The sequence below is a fragment of the Aedes aegypti genome, chromosome 1, assembly GCF_002204515.2.
Source record: "Aedes aegypti strain LVP_AGWG chromosome 1, AaegL5.0 Primary Assembly, whole genome shotgun sequence".
NCBI lineage: Eukaryota > Metazoa > Arthropoda > Insecta > Diptera > Culicidae > Aedes > Aedes aegypti.
Genome location: NC_035107.1, coordinates 235,931,056 through 235,947,165, shown reverse-complemented (window position 1 = coordinate 235,947,165; position 16,110 = coordinate 235,931,056). Strand labels below are relative to the sequence as shown.

The window sequence follows — 16,110 nt, the reverse complement described above, 5'->3', positions numbered from 1 at the left end:
GCAATAAATCACATAAATTGTCCCCTAAAACATATCCAAAAATAAAAAAAATCGAAACTGCGTTTTTGGAGAAAATCGATTTTAAAATTTTGTTTTTGAAATAAAAAAATAATCTGTAACTTTTTTTTACCGTGCATGTTTTTCTCCAAATAGTCCTAAGCAATACCTACATCTTTGTAGAAGATCTCAAATCGATCGGACAAACCGTTTTCGAGTTACAGTTTTTTTAAAGATTTGCTAAGCATTTTCCGATACGCCCTTCTCAAAAATAAGGCGAGGTTCAAAATGGCGGTCTGAAGGTGCAAAATGGCATTTTTGGTCATAAAGAATCTGTATGCAAATTTTCAGGCGATTCAAAAAATACAAAAATTAAATTTAAAAAAAAAATTCGTCATGTTCGGTGGAATTCCACTAATAAGCTCGAGGATTTATTATCCAGTCCAGATTTGATAGATATATTTTTCTAATTACAACGGTCTGAGCACCGTGACCCTGGAATTTTCCACATCATCGTTATCAGCCACTTACATACACACACACACACTAATACATAAACAAAGGTACTTACAAATCCTGCAGCTCGTTGGCATACACCGACAGGGCGTTCTCCCGCAGTCGCTTGATGCCGACCTTCTCCAGCGTGAGCTTGTGCATTGTGGTTAACTTCTGCGGAACTCGCATTATGGAGCTTCCCTCGCAGCGGCAATGGACTTCCTCCAGAAACTCATCCGTCGAGTTCCAACATTTGCAGACTCGCTTCGAGTGGCTCAATACGGTCGGGTCGTGCACCTGTGGCAAGGTGCTGTTCGGCTCCAGCATCAGTGTGTGATTGCCGTCCAGCGGCAATACCGAATCCAACCTCATCATTGCTGACGAAGAGACCATGTCCATTTCGGTCACTATGTGCGACAGGGAGGACGAATCGTTGTCCAACAGTGGGACGGCTTGTAGCAACCGCACCACCCCTAGCAGGAAGGTCAAAGCCCTCCACAGCCCCACCACTACCACCAACTTCTTTTGCCGTGCACTACATACGCTCATTATCGATGTACAATCGTTCCCAAAAGAAATCCGTTTTTCACTACCGGGAACCAGTGGAAGGCACTCTTCCCGGCCTAACTATCTACCTCTTCTGGATGTTTCGTTTCTTCGCAGCTACCGTTGTAATTGTCACTTATATAAGAATTCAAGTTTTCAGCCACTTCATTATGAGAAAATACTTTTGCACTATAAGGATAAGTCTGAGGAGGATACTCATTCACGTTACTTCTTGTTCGAAATTTTCGTGCCGACGGAGCAGTGCTTCAACAATGTGTCTCATTATCTGGAAAACCGGGAAAATTGCTGCTGAAGCAGATGGTTGCAAGGGAAAACATAAACGAAGGATGAAGATTATTTTTATGAACATTACTGTACAAAATGAAGAGTGAAATATTTTCGATTTAATAACAATTCTGCCCTCAAAAAACCATCAACTTAATGTTAAAGGGGATTTTTTTTATTACCGTACGGGTTTGGACCAAAGGGTCTCAGATTTTCATGAAACTTTTTCCACAGGCAGGGCTCATGGATATATGAATAAAAAAAAAATTGAGAAAAATTCAGGGTCGCCTATTTTTCCGGAAAACTCAGGTGGAAATTTTTTGTTTTCCCTTGACACTACTTACTTTGAAAAATCATAACTCAAGAACGAAGCATCGTAGAAACAAAGTTTTTATATGAAAATTTAAGCAAAATTTCTCAAAAATCCAAAAAAAAATATGAACTGGAAAAAGTTTTCCACAAAATTTTCCACCGTTGGGAAAATTCGTAAAGAAAAGCCGGAAAAACTATGCCCGAACTCGTGGAAAATTTAAAAAAAAAATATTTTCGAGAAGGTAATTTTATAAGCTTTAATCACTGAAATTTTTGGAATGCACTTTTATTTCGTTTTTGAGTTATGGCCAATTTTGTGCAAAATGTCCAGATGTGCCATATAAGACTTTTCTTTGAAAAATCATAACTCAAGAACGAAACATTGTAGAAACAAAGTTTTTGTATGAAAATTAAGCAAATTTTCTCAGAAATCCAAAAAAAATATGAACTGGAAAAAGTTTTCACAAAATTTTCCACCGTTGGGGAAATTCATAAAGAAAAGCTGGAAAATCTATGCCCGAACTCGCGGAAATTTTTTAATAAAATATTTTTAAGAAAGAAACTTTATGTACTTCAATTCTGGTAACTTTTAGGATGTACTTTTCTTTAGTTCCTGATCTATGGTCAATTTTGTAAAAAAAATGCAAAGATTTGCCATACAGGCCTTTTTGTTTAAAAATCATGACTCAAGACTCATCATGACTTGTCGAACCGGATTCAAATTATCTCAAAAATATGAAATTTTTGAAATGGAATCAGTTTCCCAGGACATTTTTCACTGTTTATGAAAATAAATAATGAAAACCCGATTAGCTATTCCAGCTTTCAAACAAAGTTTATTTGAAAAGAGCGATCAATAAGATCCAATCCTACAATATTTTTCAATACGCTCATTTTTCGTTCCTAAAACATGATCAAATATTGCTAGAATGAGTTGTTTGAACCATATATTTACAAATTTATAAGTTCATAAACAAAATTTCTTAAGAACGAAACTACATAGAAACAATAAGAATGTAGGCATTTTTTTCCTGTTAGGTAACTACAAAATTGACAGTTAAATAAATGGGTAGACAATATGACAAATAGGTATTTACAAATTCAAGTTTAAAGCGTTGAAATGGCTTGAGAATCATAAGTTTACCAAAAACTAACAAAGAGCAGTGAGAAAGTGCAAGTGTTGTCTATCAGCTGTATATTCCTCGTTATTAATTTTTGGAAATGTGAAAAAAGTTTTCCCGAAGCTGTTGAAATGGACAAAGTTCAATATTACGAATACAATTCTTTATGCTGTAACCCCTTTGGACTGGACGGCCACAAATCAGTAAGGACAAATCTGCGATCGATCAGCCAAGGCCTCATCAGTAAGCTTCATTCGAATGGAGTTCGGTGGATTACGGAAAAGATGAAAATTTGCGTGAAGTGCTCCCGGTAATGGGAATCGACAAGTCATGATGAGTCTTGAGTCATGATTTTTAAACGAAAAGGCATGTATGGCAAATCTTTGCATTTTTACAAAATTGACCATAACTCAGGAACAAAAAAAAAGTACATCCTAAAAGTTACTAGAATTGAAGTTTATAAAGTTTCCTTCTCAAAAATATTTTAATAAAAATTTTCCGCTAGTACGGGCATAGATTTTCCAGCTTTTCTTTATAAATTTCCCTAACGGTGGAAAATTTTGTGGAAAACTTTTTCCAGTTCATATTTTTTTTGGATTTCTGAGAAAATTTGCTTAAATTTTCATACAAAAACTTTGTTTCTACAATGTTTCGTTCTTGAGTTATGATTTTTCAAAGAAAAGTCTTATATGGCGCATCTGGACATTTTTCACAAAATTGGCCATAACTCAAAAACGAAATAAAACTGCATTCCAAAAATTTCAGTGATTAAAGCTTATAAAATTACCTTCTCGAAAATATTTTTTTGAAAATTTTCCACGAGTTCAGGCATTATTTTTCCGGCTTTTCTTTACGAATTTTCCCAACGGTGGAAAATTTTGTGGAAAACTTTTTCCAGTTCATATTTTTTTTGGATTTTTGAGAAAATTTGCTGAAATTTTCATACAAAAACTTTGTTTCTACGATGCTTCGTTCTTGAGTTATGATTTTTCAAAGTAAGTAGTGTCAAGGGAAAACAAAAAATTTCCACCTAAGTTTTCCGGAAAAATAGGCGACCCTGAATTTTTCTCAATTTTTTTTTATTCATATATCCATGAGCCCTGCCTGTGGAAAAAGCTTCATGAAAATCTGAGACCCTTCGGCCCAATTTGTACGATAATAAAAAAAAATCCCCTTAAGCAAAAATAAATCACATCCGTCGTAAAGCTTTAGAAACGCTAGAAAAAAAAATCTCCATCCATCCGTTTATGTTTTCAATTTTCACTCACTGTATAACTTTCCAGCGAAATTTAATTTACCTTCTGCCTTACGCTGCGGAACCTCCCAAAATCTATAGGAAGGTGCTCCGAAGGGGACGATAATCCAAATGATCCACCTCACTCTCTCTCTTTATTTACGTGGGTGTTGCCCCAAGTGCCGTGGTGGAATCATTTTGATGGATTTCGTCCGTCGTCAAAATTCGTGGAAGCGGGCGCTGCTGTCGTCCGGAAATCTTTTTCCCACTCCGTGCTGTGTGCAGTCCAATTTGAATAATGGCAAGCCAGCTAATTGAGTGCCCTTTGGGGCGTTTGGAAATATCTGCAAAGAAGCAGGAGAAATGACACGGTGAATTGATTGATTTTTCGAACGGTACGGGGGGTTGGTGAAAAGTTTAACATTTGATCATTAATGAAGCGAGATGATTGGCGTATGATGGAGAGCGCAGTTAGCTGGTCCGGAAGTTTTGCAGTTATTGGAACTTGTTTCCTGAAATATATTTGATAAGATCGTTAGCTATGTTTTACTGATAACTAATATTTTTTGAAGCTTTCGAAGCTTCAAATTAACAATAAATAATATTCTTGAGAAAACCCTTTCCGAAGGATGCCAGATTGGTTTCTTTTTTTTATAATGATTACTGGGCTGGGGAAAATCCAAGTAAATCATTTATTCCATTTTTAATCTCTCCAGGTGATTCATTTGAGAGACCTTTCAAGACGACCTTGAACAAACGTTCAATTTTGTCGCCATAAGTAAAAAATGTGCTGCTTCCTTTCAAGAAGGAGTTTCCCCTATGAGAAGAAGAAGAAGAAGAAGAAGAAACCTTGATTCCCCTAATGGAGTTCAAGATCTCCTGCCTAAATCCCCCAAATTTGGAACAACTGACCACGAAAGGCGGCACTCTTTGCGGATACGATGAATCATGCACATGTGCCATGCAGATTTATTCAAACAAGTTTCCGTATTAAAAATGTATTCCTAAGTGCTCCCAGTAAACAAAATATTGCGTTCGAACTTATGGGAAGCTATGGTGAATTATAGCTAATATATCATAGGTAATACTCTTGTTGATTAACCCTTATCCTCTCTTGATACGTTTTGACCACTCGTAAACTGTTTAGGTGGTTGGAGTTTTAAGGCCCAACTCAGGTTCCATAGAAAGCTCATAGAGAGCTTTTAAGCTTAACCGCATTATTATTTAGAACTATTAAGATTAATCCGTATCCAACAGCGTAACGATTTGTTTTAATTCAAATTTATATTTTAAACGTAGAATTTAACTAATTTAGATGCGTTTTTTACTGAATGAAATCCAAAGGCTTCAAATCGGGTGAAAAATCAATCAATTTCCTTTTCAGAAAAGTTTAATTATAGTATATGGTAATGAAAAACCTAAAATTTAACAGAAAACAAAAGTTATGTATCCTCGAGTAATATTGCAATATCGTGGGGTAACCGATTGCGGTCAAGGTTACTTTATGATCTTTCGGAAGATCCGGAACTTTTGTAGTAGTGGACATATTCTGAAAATTGACCTAGGGCTGGGACTTTTTTACTAATGACTTGCAGTGATGAGCTTCAAATAATCATACTATGGTTACTAGCCTGGAACACGGATATATGAAAAATTTAGATTCTCGCTCCAGTCCACTTTTTGGATTGCATTTGGGTCCCATAACAACTGTGCAAAATTTCAGCTCGATCGGTGAAACTATATTTTAGCGCCAGCCGTTCAAAGTTTGTATGGAATTTACTATGGGAAAACTTACTTTTGTAAAGAAAAATCGCCAGAGGTCGCCCATTGTCCTCTATAAAAATTCTGAACAAAGACCTCGATAGGTATTTTCACAATAAACAACATTGTCGAAGACCGCAAAGCAATCCGATGCTTGTGGAAAAAGTTATTAAGCATCGACTATTCGGAATTTTTGCCCTATTTCGTTATTATTGTTATTCCTTTACGTGTTAATCAACGTCGCCTTGCCAATAGGTTTTCATTGAATAACTTTCTTCACAAGTTTCGGATTGTTTCGCGGTCTTCGGCAATATTCTTCATGGTAAAATTACCTATCGAGGTCTGCGTTCGGAATTTTTATAGAGGTCAATGGGCGACCTCTGGTGATTTTTATTTGCAAAAGTTAGTTTTCCCATAGTAAATCCCATACAAACTTTGAACGGCTGGCGCTAAAATATAGTTTCACCGATCGAGCTGAAATTTTGCACAGTTGTTATGAGACTCAAATGCAATCCAAAAAGTGGACTGGAGCGAGAATCTAATTTTTGTCCCACGCTAATGGTTACCTATATATGATCACGAATGACCATTCCTAGGTCCTTCGGGGAAGATCCGAAATATTCCGTAGGATTGAACATAACCTGAAAATTGAGAGCCAGATCTTTTTTTAAGTGGCGCGCAGTGGTGAGTTTCAAATAAGTATACCATTGTTGCCTCGGTATGATTCTGAATGGCGATTTCTAGTTTCCACGGAAGATTCGTTACATACAGTGCTGTTCTGAATAATAGCAGCGCATGTCGATTTTCATACAAAATGCTCAACTTTGACATGCTGTAGTTTTGTTCCCTTTCAAGCAATCGAGCTGATATTTTCTCCACAGAACTGCAAATATGATCAATTTTGTAACTACAAAATTTCAGTTTTTACTGAGTCCCTGCCGAAAAGTGAGACACTAGGTGAAATTTTTCGAAAAAATAGCAGTTTTTCATTTTAAAATTTTTCTTCTACAAATATTTTAAACATTTTGGGTTTAGGTGTAGGTTTGATAAGTTGGAGGAGATTGTTCCAATGGTAAGTGATATACAATTTAAAACTATAATGTCAAGCCGAAATTCAAATTTTTAAAACTGCTATTTTTTCGAACAATTTCACCTAGTATCTCACTTTCCGGCAGGGGCTTAGAAAATTTTGAAATTTTGTGTTTACAAAATTGGGCATATTTGTAGTTCTGTGGAAAAAATTTCAACTCGATTGCTTGAAAGGGAACAAAACTACAGCATGTCAAAGTTGAGCATTTTGTATGAAAATCGACATGCGCTGCTATTATTCAGAACAGCACTGTACGTTATAGTGGACGTATCCTGAAAATTGATCTAGAGAGCTGATTTTTTGTAACGTCGACTTGATCGACCTTGACCGCAATCGGTTGCCCATCGATATCACAATATCACAAGTTTCCTTGGAAGAAGACTTCCTAGCTTGCTTGAAGAATCCTTCCAAGCTTGCTTGAAGAGATCTTCCAAGCTTCCTTGAAGAAGCCTTCAAAACATCCATGAAGAAGTCTTCAAAACATCCAGGAAGAAGCCTTCCAAACTTTTTTGGAAGATGCTTTTCAAGCTTCCCTGGAAAACCTCTTCCAATCATTCTTGGAAAAAGCCTTCCATGGTTACTTGGGAAAAGCCTTCAAAGCATCCCTTGAAGAAGCCTTCGAAACGCTCGAAGAAGCCTTAATAGCCTCCTTAAAAAAAAACCTTCCAATCTTCCCTGGAAGAAGCTTTTGAACCTTCCCTGGAAAAAGCCTCCGAGCTTCCTTGGAAGAAGCCTTCCAAGCTTCCTTGGAAAAAACCCTTTCAAGCTTCCCTGGAAGAAACCATTAAGGCTTCCCTGGAATAAGCCTTCCAAGTTTCCTGAAAGAAGGCTTCCAACCTTCCCTAATGAGGCCTTCCAAACTTCTTTAGAAAAAGCCCTCCAAACTTCCTGGAGAAGCCTTCCAAGCTTCCTGGAAGAGGTCTTCCAAGCTTCCTGATAGAGGTCTTCCAAGCATCCTGATAGCAGTTTTCCAAGCTTCCTGGAAGAAGCTTTCGTAGCATCCTAGAAAAAGCTCTCCAAGCTTCCCTGGAAGAAGTCTTCCAAGCTGCCTGGAGAAGCCTTCCAAGCTTCCTTGAGAATTCTTCCAAACTTTCTGGAAGAAACCTTCCAAGCTTTCTGGAAATACCCTTTTAAAACTCGTGGGGAAAGCCTTCCAAGCTTCCTGGAAGAGGTCTTCTAAGCATCCTGAAAGCAGTCTTCCAAGCTGCCTGAAGTAGCCCTCCAAGCTGTCTGGAGAAGCCCTCCAAACTTCCCGAAAGAAGCTTTCCAAGCTCCCTTGAAAAAGCTTTCTAAGCTCCTGAAAGAAGCCTTCCAAGCTTCCCTGGAAGAAGCCCTTCAAACTTCCTTGGGAAGCATTCTAAGATTCCTGGAGAAGCCTTCCAACCTATCTGGAGGGATTCCTACTAGCTTCCTGGAGAAACTTTCCAAGCTTTCCTGGAAGAGGTCTTCCAAGCTTTATGTATGAAACTTTCTAGCCACCTGGAAAAAGTCCTCCAAGTTTCCCTGGAAGAAGCCTTCCAAGCTTCCCGAAGAAGCCCTCTAAGCTTTCTGGAGAAGCTTTCCAATCTTCCTGGAGAAATGTTCCATGGTTTCTTGAAAGAGGACTTCCAAGATTCTCTGGAAAAAGTCTTCCAAGCTCTTTTGAAGAAGCCTTCAAAGCTTCTTGGAAGAAGCCTTCCAATCTTCCTGAATGAAGCCTTCCATGCTTTCTGGAAGAGCCTTCCAAGTTTTCCTGGAAGAAACCTTCCAAGATTCCAGGAACAAGCCCTCCAAGCTGCATGAAGAAGCCTTCCAAGCTTCCTGGAGAATCCGTCCAAGCTTCCTGGTGAAACCTTCCAAGCTTTCCTGGAAGAGGTCTTCCGAGCTTCCCCGGAAGAAATCTTGCAAGCTTCCCTGTAAGAAGTCTTCCAAACTCCTTTGTAGAAGCCTTCCAAGCTTTCTGGAAAAAGCCTTCCAAGCATCATGGAAGAAGACTTCCTTGGAGAAGCCTTCCAAGCATCATGGAAGAAGACTTCCTGGGAGAAGCCTTCCAAGCTTCCTGGAGAAACCTCCAAGCTGCCTGGAGAAGCCTCCAAGCTGCCTGGAGAAGCCTTCCAAGCTTTCTGAAAGAAGCCCTCCTCCTCCTATAGAAACCTTCTAAGTTTTCCTGGAAGAGTTCTTTCAAGTTTCCCTTGGAGAAGCCTTCTAATCTTCCTGGAACAAGCCTAACAAGCTTTCTGGAAGAAGCCCTCCAAGCATCCCTAGAAGAAGCCTTCCAAGCTTCCTGGAGAAGCCTTCCAAGCTTCCTGGAGAAGCCTTTCAACCTATCTGGAGGGATTCCTTCAAGCTTGCTGGAGAAACTTTCCAAGCTTTCCTGGAAGAGGTCTTCCTAGTCTTCCTAGCCACCTGGAAAAAGCCCTCTAAGCTTCCCTGGAAGAAGCCCTCAAAGCTGCCTAGAGAGGCCTTTCAAGCTTCCTGGAGAAGCCTTCAAAGCTTCCAAGAAGAAGCCTTTCAAGCATCCTGGAAGAAGCCTTCCAAGCATCATGGAAGAAGACTTCCGTGCTTCCTTGGAGAAGCCTTCCAAGCTTCCCGGAGAAACCCTCTAAGCTTTCCAATCTTCCTGGATAAATGTTCCAAGCTTTCCTGAAAGAGGTCTTCCAAGATTCTCTGGAAAAAGTCTTCCAAGCTCTTTTGGAGAAGCCTTCAAAGCTTCTTGGAAGAAACCTTCCAATCTTCCTGAATGAAGCCTTCCAAGCTTTCTGGAAGAAACCTTACAAGCTTCCTGAAACAAGCCCTCCAAGCTGCCTGAAGAAGCTTTTCAAGCTTCCTGGAGAATACTTCCAAGCTTCCTGGTGAAACCTTCCAAGCTTTGCTGGAAGAGGTCTTCCAAGCTTCCCTGGAAGAAATCTTGCAAGCTTCCCTGTAAGAAGTCTTCCTAGCTCCTTTAGAAAAGCCTTCCAAGCTTTCTGGAAAAAGCCTTCCAAGCATCATGGAAGAAGACTTTCTTGTAGAAGCCTTCCAAGCTTCCTGAAGAAGCCTTTCAAGCTTTCTGGAGAAGCCTCCAAGCTGCCTGGAAAAGCCTTCCAAGTATCATGGAATATGTCTTCCGTGTTTCCTTGGAGAAGGCTACCAAACTTCCTGGAGAAGCCTTCCAAGCTTTCTGAAAAATACTTCCAAGCTTCCTGGAGAAGTCCTCAAAGCTTCATGGAGAAGCATTCCAATATTCTTGGAAGAAGCCTTCCAAGCTTTCTCGAAGAAGCATTCCATGCTTTCTGGAAGAAGCCTTCTATGCTTGCTGGAGAAACCTTCCAAGCTTCCTGAAGAAGTCTTCTAAGCTTCCAGGAAAATCCTTCCAAGCTTCCCTGGAAGAAGTCCTTCAAGCACCTATGGAGAAGCCTTCCAATCTTTCTGGAAGAACCCTTCCAAGCTGCCTGGAGAAGCCTTCCAAGAATCCTCGAAGAAGACTTCCATGCTTCCTTGAAGAAACCTACCAAGCTTCTTGGCTTCTTCCTCATTTGAATCAAAGAGACTGGGCTAGAGACTGCTTCGATTTGATGTTCGGAAAATTTGTCTAGAGCATCGAACCGAATGCTCATTCGATGCAATTATCAACATTATCCATTTCACCCACAGAAAGTTCGCATTCCGGAGACACGTCCTTTCTTCCATTCTTGCCACGTTTAGTGACAGTTTTAAATCCCACTTCTTTGGGAGGAAGTTGTGAATGCAGAGATTCACCCTTCCTTTTTTTTTGTCTTTATTTAAGAGGCTTTCAGCCGAACGCTGGTTCACCTCCTTAACCCTTCCTTTTGTTTGTAGTTGCAACCATGTTCAATTAATAAACGGAAGAAGGCGTGACCTTCGAGAGGTTTTTTTTCAATACGGTGTCTTAGAAGGATTACCATTGCTAGCTTTCGCTAACGGGTCCAACACAAAATCGAAGGCATGGGTCCAAACAAGTATCGTAAAGGGATCAATAGTAGAAAAAATAGTACTGAAAAGTACTGTTTAGTAGTACTGAAAAGTACCATTTTTAATTTTAGCACTGAAAAGTAGGGCAATCTGCCTAATGTTGAATGGCTAAGAACCTCGCCTATTGTTGGACAGTCCGTGTATTCTTTATGGCGTGTTCAACAATTAGCGAGCATGTTGGCCTTTCAACAATTGGCGAATTACCCTACTGTCTTATTGCTTTAGGTAGTTTTTTCAAAAACTTCCAAGAGCGGATAGAATTTGTGTACGCACAGCACGGACGTACGATGCGCACTGATCCCCCTTCCTTTTGTTCGTGTTTTCAACCATGTTCAGTGAATAAACGAAAGAAGACGTGACCTTCTAAGACAAAGTCCAAGATGTATTACCTCCGCTAGCTTTCGCTAACGGATCCAACGAAAACTCGAATTCACGGGTCCAAATAAGGATCGGAAAGGGATCAATAGTGGAAACATACCAACAAAATGTCTGTTCATTTAAATAATTGAACGTTTAAACACGAACGACTTCATTAGAAGAAACAGTTGCAATGGCTGATGGTGAGTGGGTTTGATGGCATTCTACGGCATTCGACTGTATTTAAATTTTACTATGGTTTGACATTTATGCACTCACAAACGAAAGCGTCACCTATGATTCCAGGTGCTAATAATTCATAATGAATTCAAACCCACGCCATTTCATAAGAACCGGTTCTGAATGGTAGTCGAATTAATTGCAAAATGCCAAACCCACTGATTGACCGGGGTTTTGTCTGGCAAAACGATTGCTGTGAGTGAAACCATTGGCACCCTGTGTTGGGTGTAACAAAAATGCGCTTTTGAACAATACATTAAATTTACAATGAACTGATAGCGCCGCATAACACCTGGACCTATGGTGACGATTGAATTATATTGGGAAATTAAACGGACATGTCCCTTGGAAACACCGTTTAAATAATATTTTCTTAGGAAAACTGGGCAGTTAAATAGGGGTTTCCAGTAAAAATCAAGCTTGTAGGCAGTTAATACTGACAAATATAGGCGATATGAATGTACAGGGATGAGCTACCCAGGCATGAAAGTACAAAAAAACGAAAACAATGGCGTTTTAGAATATTACTGTCTAGCTCATGACATTTTTAACCTTCCCTAGTGCCATCCGAATATATAGTTCCCATCGTGGTTTTGATTATGTAATTCAAATAGGAACTAATCGGTTGATAAATATTTTTGCATAAAAATTGCTCTGAAATAAGAAACAAGTAACCGATGCACACTCCCTGAAAAGTTCGGTCCGGAATAGTCTATGCGGAACCGATGGGTTCTTGGAAGTTGGAAAATCTTGACAATACATTTTTTTTCCGATTGTTGCCCCAAAACGAAATGAATGGCAGCCAAATCTATAAGGTTTTTGAAGATTGGATGTCTTTTGTCGAAAAGACGCATGGATAACTATTCCCCGGTCCTTTTCGAACACCGGAATAGCCACCGGAGAACCCCGTTTTGAGGAACCACTAAGTATCAGCACCAAAACCAGGCATGCAACGACTCAAACTTCATGATTTTGAATACACTGTAACCTCAATTTACGAACCAAATAGGGGGTTCGTTAAATGAATTGGTTCGTAAATTAACTCAGTGCGTAAAATGAGCCACGACGTGAAGATCTTCATAGGAGATTTGAACGCTCAGGTTGGCCAGGAGGAGGAGTTCAGACCGACGATTGGAAAGTTCAGCGCCCACCGGCTGACGAATGAGAACAACATGCAACTGATAGATTTTGCCGCCTCCAAGAATATGGCCATTCGTAGTACTTACTTCCAGCACAGCCTTCCATACCGATACACCTGGAGATCACCACAGCAGACAGAATCGCAAATCGACCACGTTTTGATTGATGGACGGTACTTCTCCGTCATAGCCTATCGTGGCGCTAACATTGACTCCGACCACTACCTGGTGATGGTGAAACTGCGCCCATAACTATCCGTCATCAACGATGTACGGTAACGACGTCCGCCTCGGTATAACCTAGCGCGACTGGAAGAGGGAGAGCTTGACGAAGCCCCTCTTGAGGACTGCTGGACCAATATAAAAGCAGCCATCAACAACGCAGCCGAGAGCATCGTCGGGTACGTGGAAAAGAGGACATGTAACGATTGGTTTGACGAAGAATGCAGGCAGGTTTTGGAGGAGAAGGATGCAGCGCGGGCTGCAATGCTGCAGCAAGGAACGCGACAAAACGTGGAGCGATATAAAAGGAAACGAAAGCAGCAAACCCGCCTATTCCGGGACAAAAAGCACCGCCTCGAAGAAACGGAATGTGAAGAAATGAAGCAGCTGCATCGTTCACAAGAAACGCGAAAGTTCTACAAGAAGCTTAACGCATCCCAAAAAGGCTTCGTGCCGTGAGCCGAAATGTGTAGGGATAAGGACGGAAGCATCTTGACGGACGGACGCGAGGCGATTGAAAGGTGGAAGCAGCACTACGATGAACACCTGAATGGCACGGAGAACACAGGCGACGAGGGTCACGACAGCGGAGGAAGTGACTACGGCGGATGAAGAAATTAAACCTGTCCCCACATTGAGGGAAGTTGAGGATGCCATCAACCAGCTCAAGAGCAACAAGGCCTCTGGTAAGGATGGTATTGGAGCTGAACTCATCAAAATGTGCCCGGAGAGGTTGGCCGCCTGTCTGCACCGGCTGATTGTCAGAATCTGGGAAACGGAACAGCTACCGGAGGAGTGGAAGCAAGGAGTCATATGCCTCATCTACAAGAAGGGCGACAAACTGGAATGTGAAAACTATTGTGCGTTCACTATCCTGCATGCTGCATACAAAGTGCTATCCCAGATCATCTTCCGTCGTCTATCACCAATAGCCAATGAGTTTGTGGGAATTGATAACTGGTTTCATCAACGGCCTCTCGACGACGGACCAAATCTTCACTGTACGGCAAATCCTCCAGAAATGCCGTGAATACCAAATCCCAACGCATCACCGGCTTATGATAGCATCGACCGCGAAGAGCTATGGAAAATCATGGACGAGTACACACTCAATCTGTTCGGTAAAAATAACTGGGTTTTGGAACTACCGAAAAAGTCAGTAAACTAAAAAAAATTGTCAGAAATCGAAAAACAGAGAGATTTTTTACTGAAATTTTGCAGAGAACTTTCTTTTTATATCATATATCGATTAAAAAATAAAACATGGTGAAATTTGCTTTTCAATTATGCGTGGCGACAGTTTTCATTTTACTGACTTTTTCGGTAGTTCCAAAACCCAGTAAAATTTTACCGACCCCAGTAATTTAATCTAAGTGTGTACAGCTTCCAGGAAGCAGAATAGCGTGAAGATTTCGGGCGAACATTTCAGTTTGTTCGAATCCCACCGGGGTCTTCGACAGGGTGATGGACTTTCGTGCCTGCTGTTCAACATCGCGCTAGAAGGTGTCATGTTGTTCAATAAACGAGGTACGATTTACACAAGATCTAGCCAATTTGTTTGCTTCGTGGATGATATGAATATTGTCGGCAAAACATTTGGAACTGTGGCAGACCTGTACACTCGCCTGAAACATGATGCGACAAAAGTCGGTTTGGTGGTGAATGCGTCCAAAACAATGTACATTTCGACAGAGCCCGCCTAGGAAGCAGTGTTACGATAGACGGGGATACTTTTGAGGTGGTTAACGAGTTCGTCTACCTCGAATCTTTGTTAACGGCTGATAACAACGTTAGTCGTGAAATACAGAGACGCATCATCAGTAGAAGTCGCGCCTACTATGGGCTCCAGAAGAAGCTGCGGTCGAGAAAGATTCACCCCCGCGCCAAATATACCATGTACAAAATGCGAATGAGACCGGTGATCCTAGTAGAAGCATTACCCGACTAGAGGCTTATAACAAAAATATAAGAAAATTTTATCAGAATATGATATGCATATCATATTATGATATAATTTTGTTAGGCTCCGTTATCCATAGAACATAATAAAACAGAAATATGACAAAATGTGTTTTGTTTCCCCTTTAGATATTTTTTTGTTCATTTTTAACAACTTTATAACAAAATAAATAGATAGTTATGCATTTCAATAATATACAATATTATCGTATATCGAACAGTATTATAATTTTGATACTTTGTATCAAACATTATAGCTTGATTTGATATGTTTTTGATAGAATTAAAACACATTTTGATATGTTTATGTTACTATTCATACACTTTTTGTTATAATTTTAGTTATTTTAACAACATCCTGCATCAAGTTTGTAACAACATATGTTCGAAAAAAAACTTATAACATAATAACATATGCTGATATAATTTTGTTATGTACCCTTAGTCGGGTACTCTCTGGAAGCTTCTTGATGAGGATGTAGAAAATTCCATCATCGCCAGGAGCTTTCAAATTTTAAATTTTATTAATAATAGTTCTCACTTCTTCCAAATCAGTCTCCCAGTGATTTTCAATTGAACTAGTAAGTCCTAAATGAAAATTGTGCGCGCTTTCAAACTGAATAGCAAGTTTTTGAACTTTTTTGCTATAAGTTAGTAATAGTTTGTTTCCTTATCCAATGCAGGTATTAGCCTCTGAGGTTTTTTTTCAAATTTTAGATAATTTCCAAAAGGGCTTAGAGCCAGGGTCCAAATGAGAAATTTTATTTCCAAAATTTTTGTTTCTTAAATCGTTTAATTTCTTTCTCTGTCATATAATTTTAATAGCAGGATCACGAGTGCGTTGAAATTGCCTTCTCCACGCGTTTTTAAGACGGATCAAGAGTTTTAGATCATCGTCTATAATCACGGATTCAAATTTTACTTCATATTTTGGAATTGCAATGCTCCTGGATTCAATAATGCAATTCGTTTGTTTGTTTCAAGAGCATTGTGAATATCAAGTTTTGTTTGTAAAGAAATGTTAACATCAAGATAAGAGTCAATACATTTTTCATATATATATTCCAGTCGGCTCGAAAATAATTGTAAGTGAAGCTGATAGGATTGACAATCGCTTTGAAATGTAACAGGGACAGGATCAGAATCAAAATCAGCATGAGTAACCACAATTAATTTATGATCAAGTTGTAGGCAATTCCCGCCTAAGGAATCTTGCTGTTATAAGGTTTTGACATTTTGAAGTTTACATATAAGCCATTTTATGAGACGTTTCGAATCATATGGTTTCCGTTTGTTTACCAGCTTTGAAAGTTTCTGGCGGGCCGATTTATTTACGTTTCTTCTAGCGCTACATTTGGAAGGAGCATATTCAATAATGGCGCTGGTGGCAATGCAACAAAG

General features: G+C 39.6%; 1 protein-coding gene across 1 annotated transcript in view; it reads right to left on the bottom strand.

Moving 5' to 3' along the window:
* The window catches only part of LOC5564685 (follicle-stimulating hormone receptor), a 159,581-nt gene that overhangs the window by 89,930 nt on the left and 53,541 nt on the right, over nucleotides 1-16,110 (bottom strand). The window contains exons 2-3 of the mRNA XM_021837304.1: nucleotides 4,055-4,334; nucleotides 569-1,324 (exon numbers count right to left, since the gene is read on the bottom strand). Coding sequence (XP_021692996.1) covers nucleotides 569-1,041 — 473 coding nt within the window. The 5' untranslated portion in view covers nucleotides 1,042-1,324; nucleotides 4,055-4,334. The remainder of the gene's footprint in view (nucleotides 1-568; nucleotides 1,325-4,054; nucleotides 4,335-16,110) is intronic.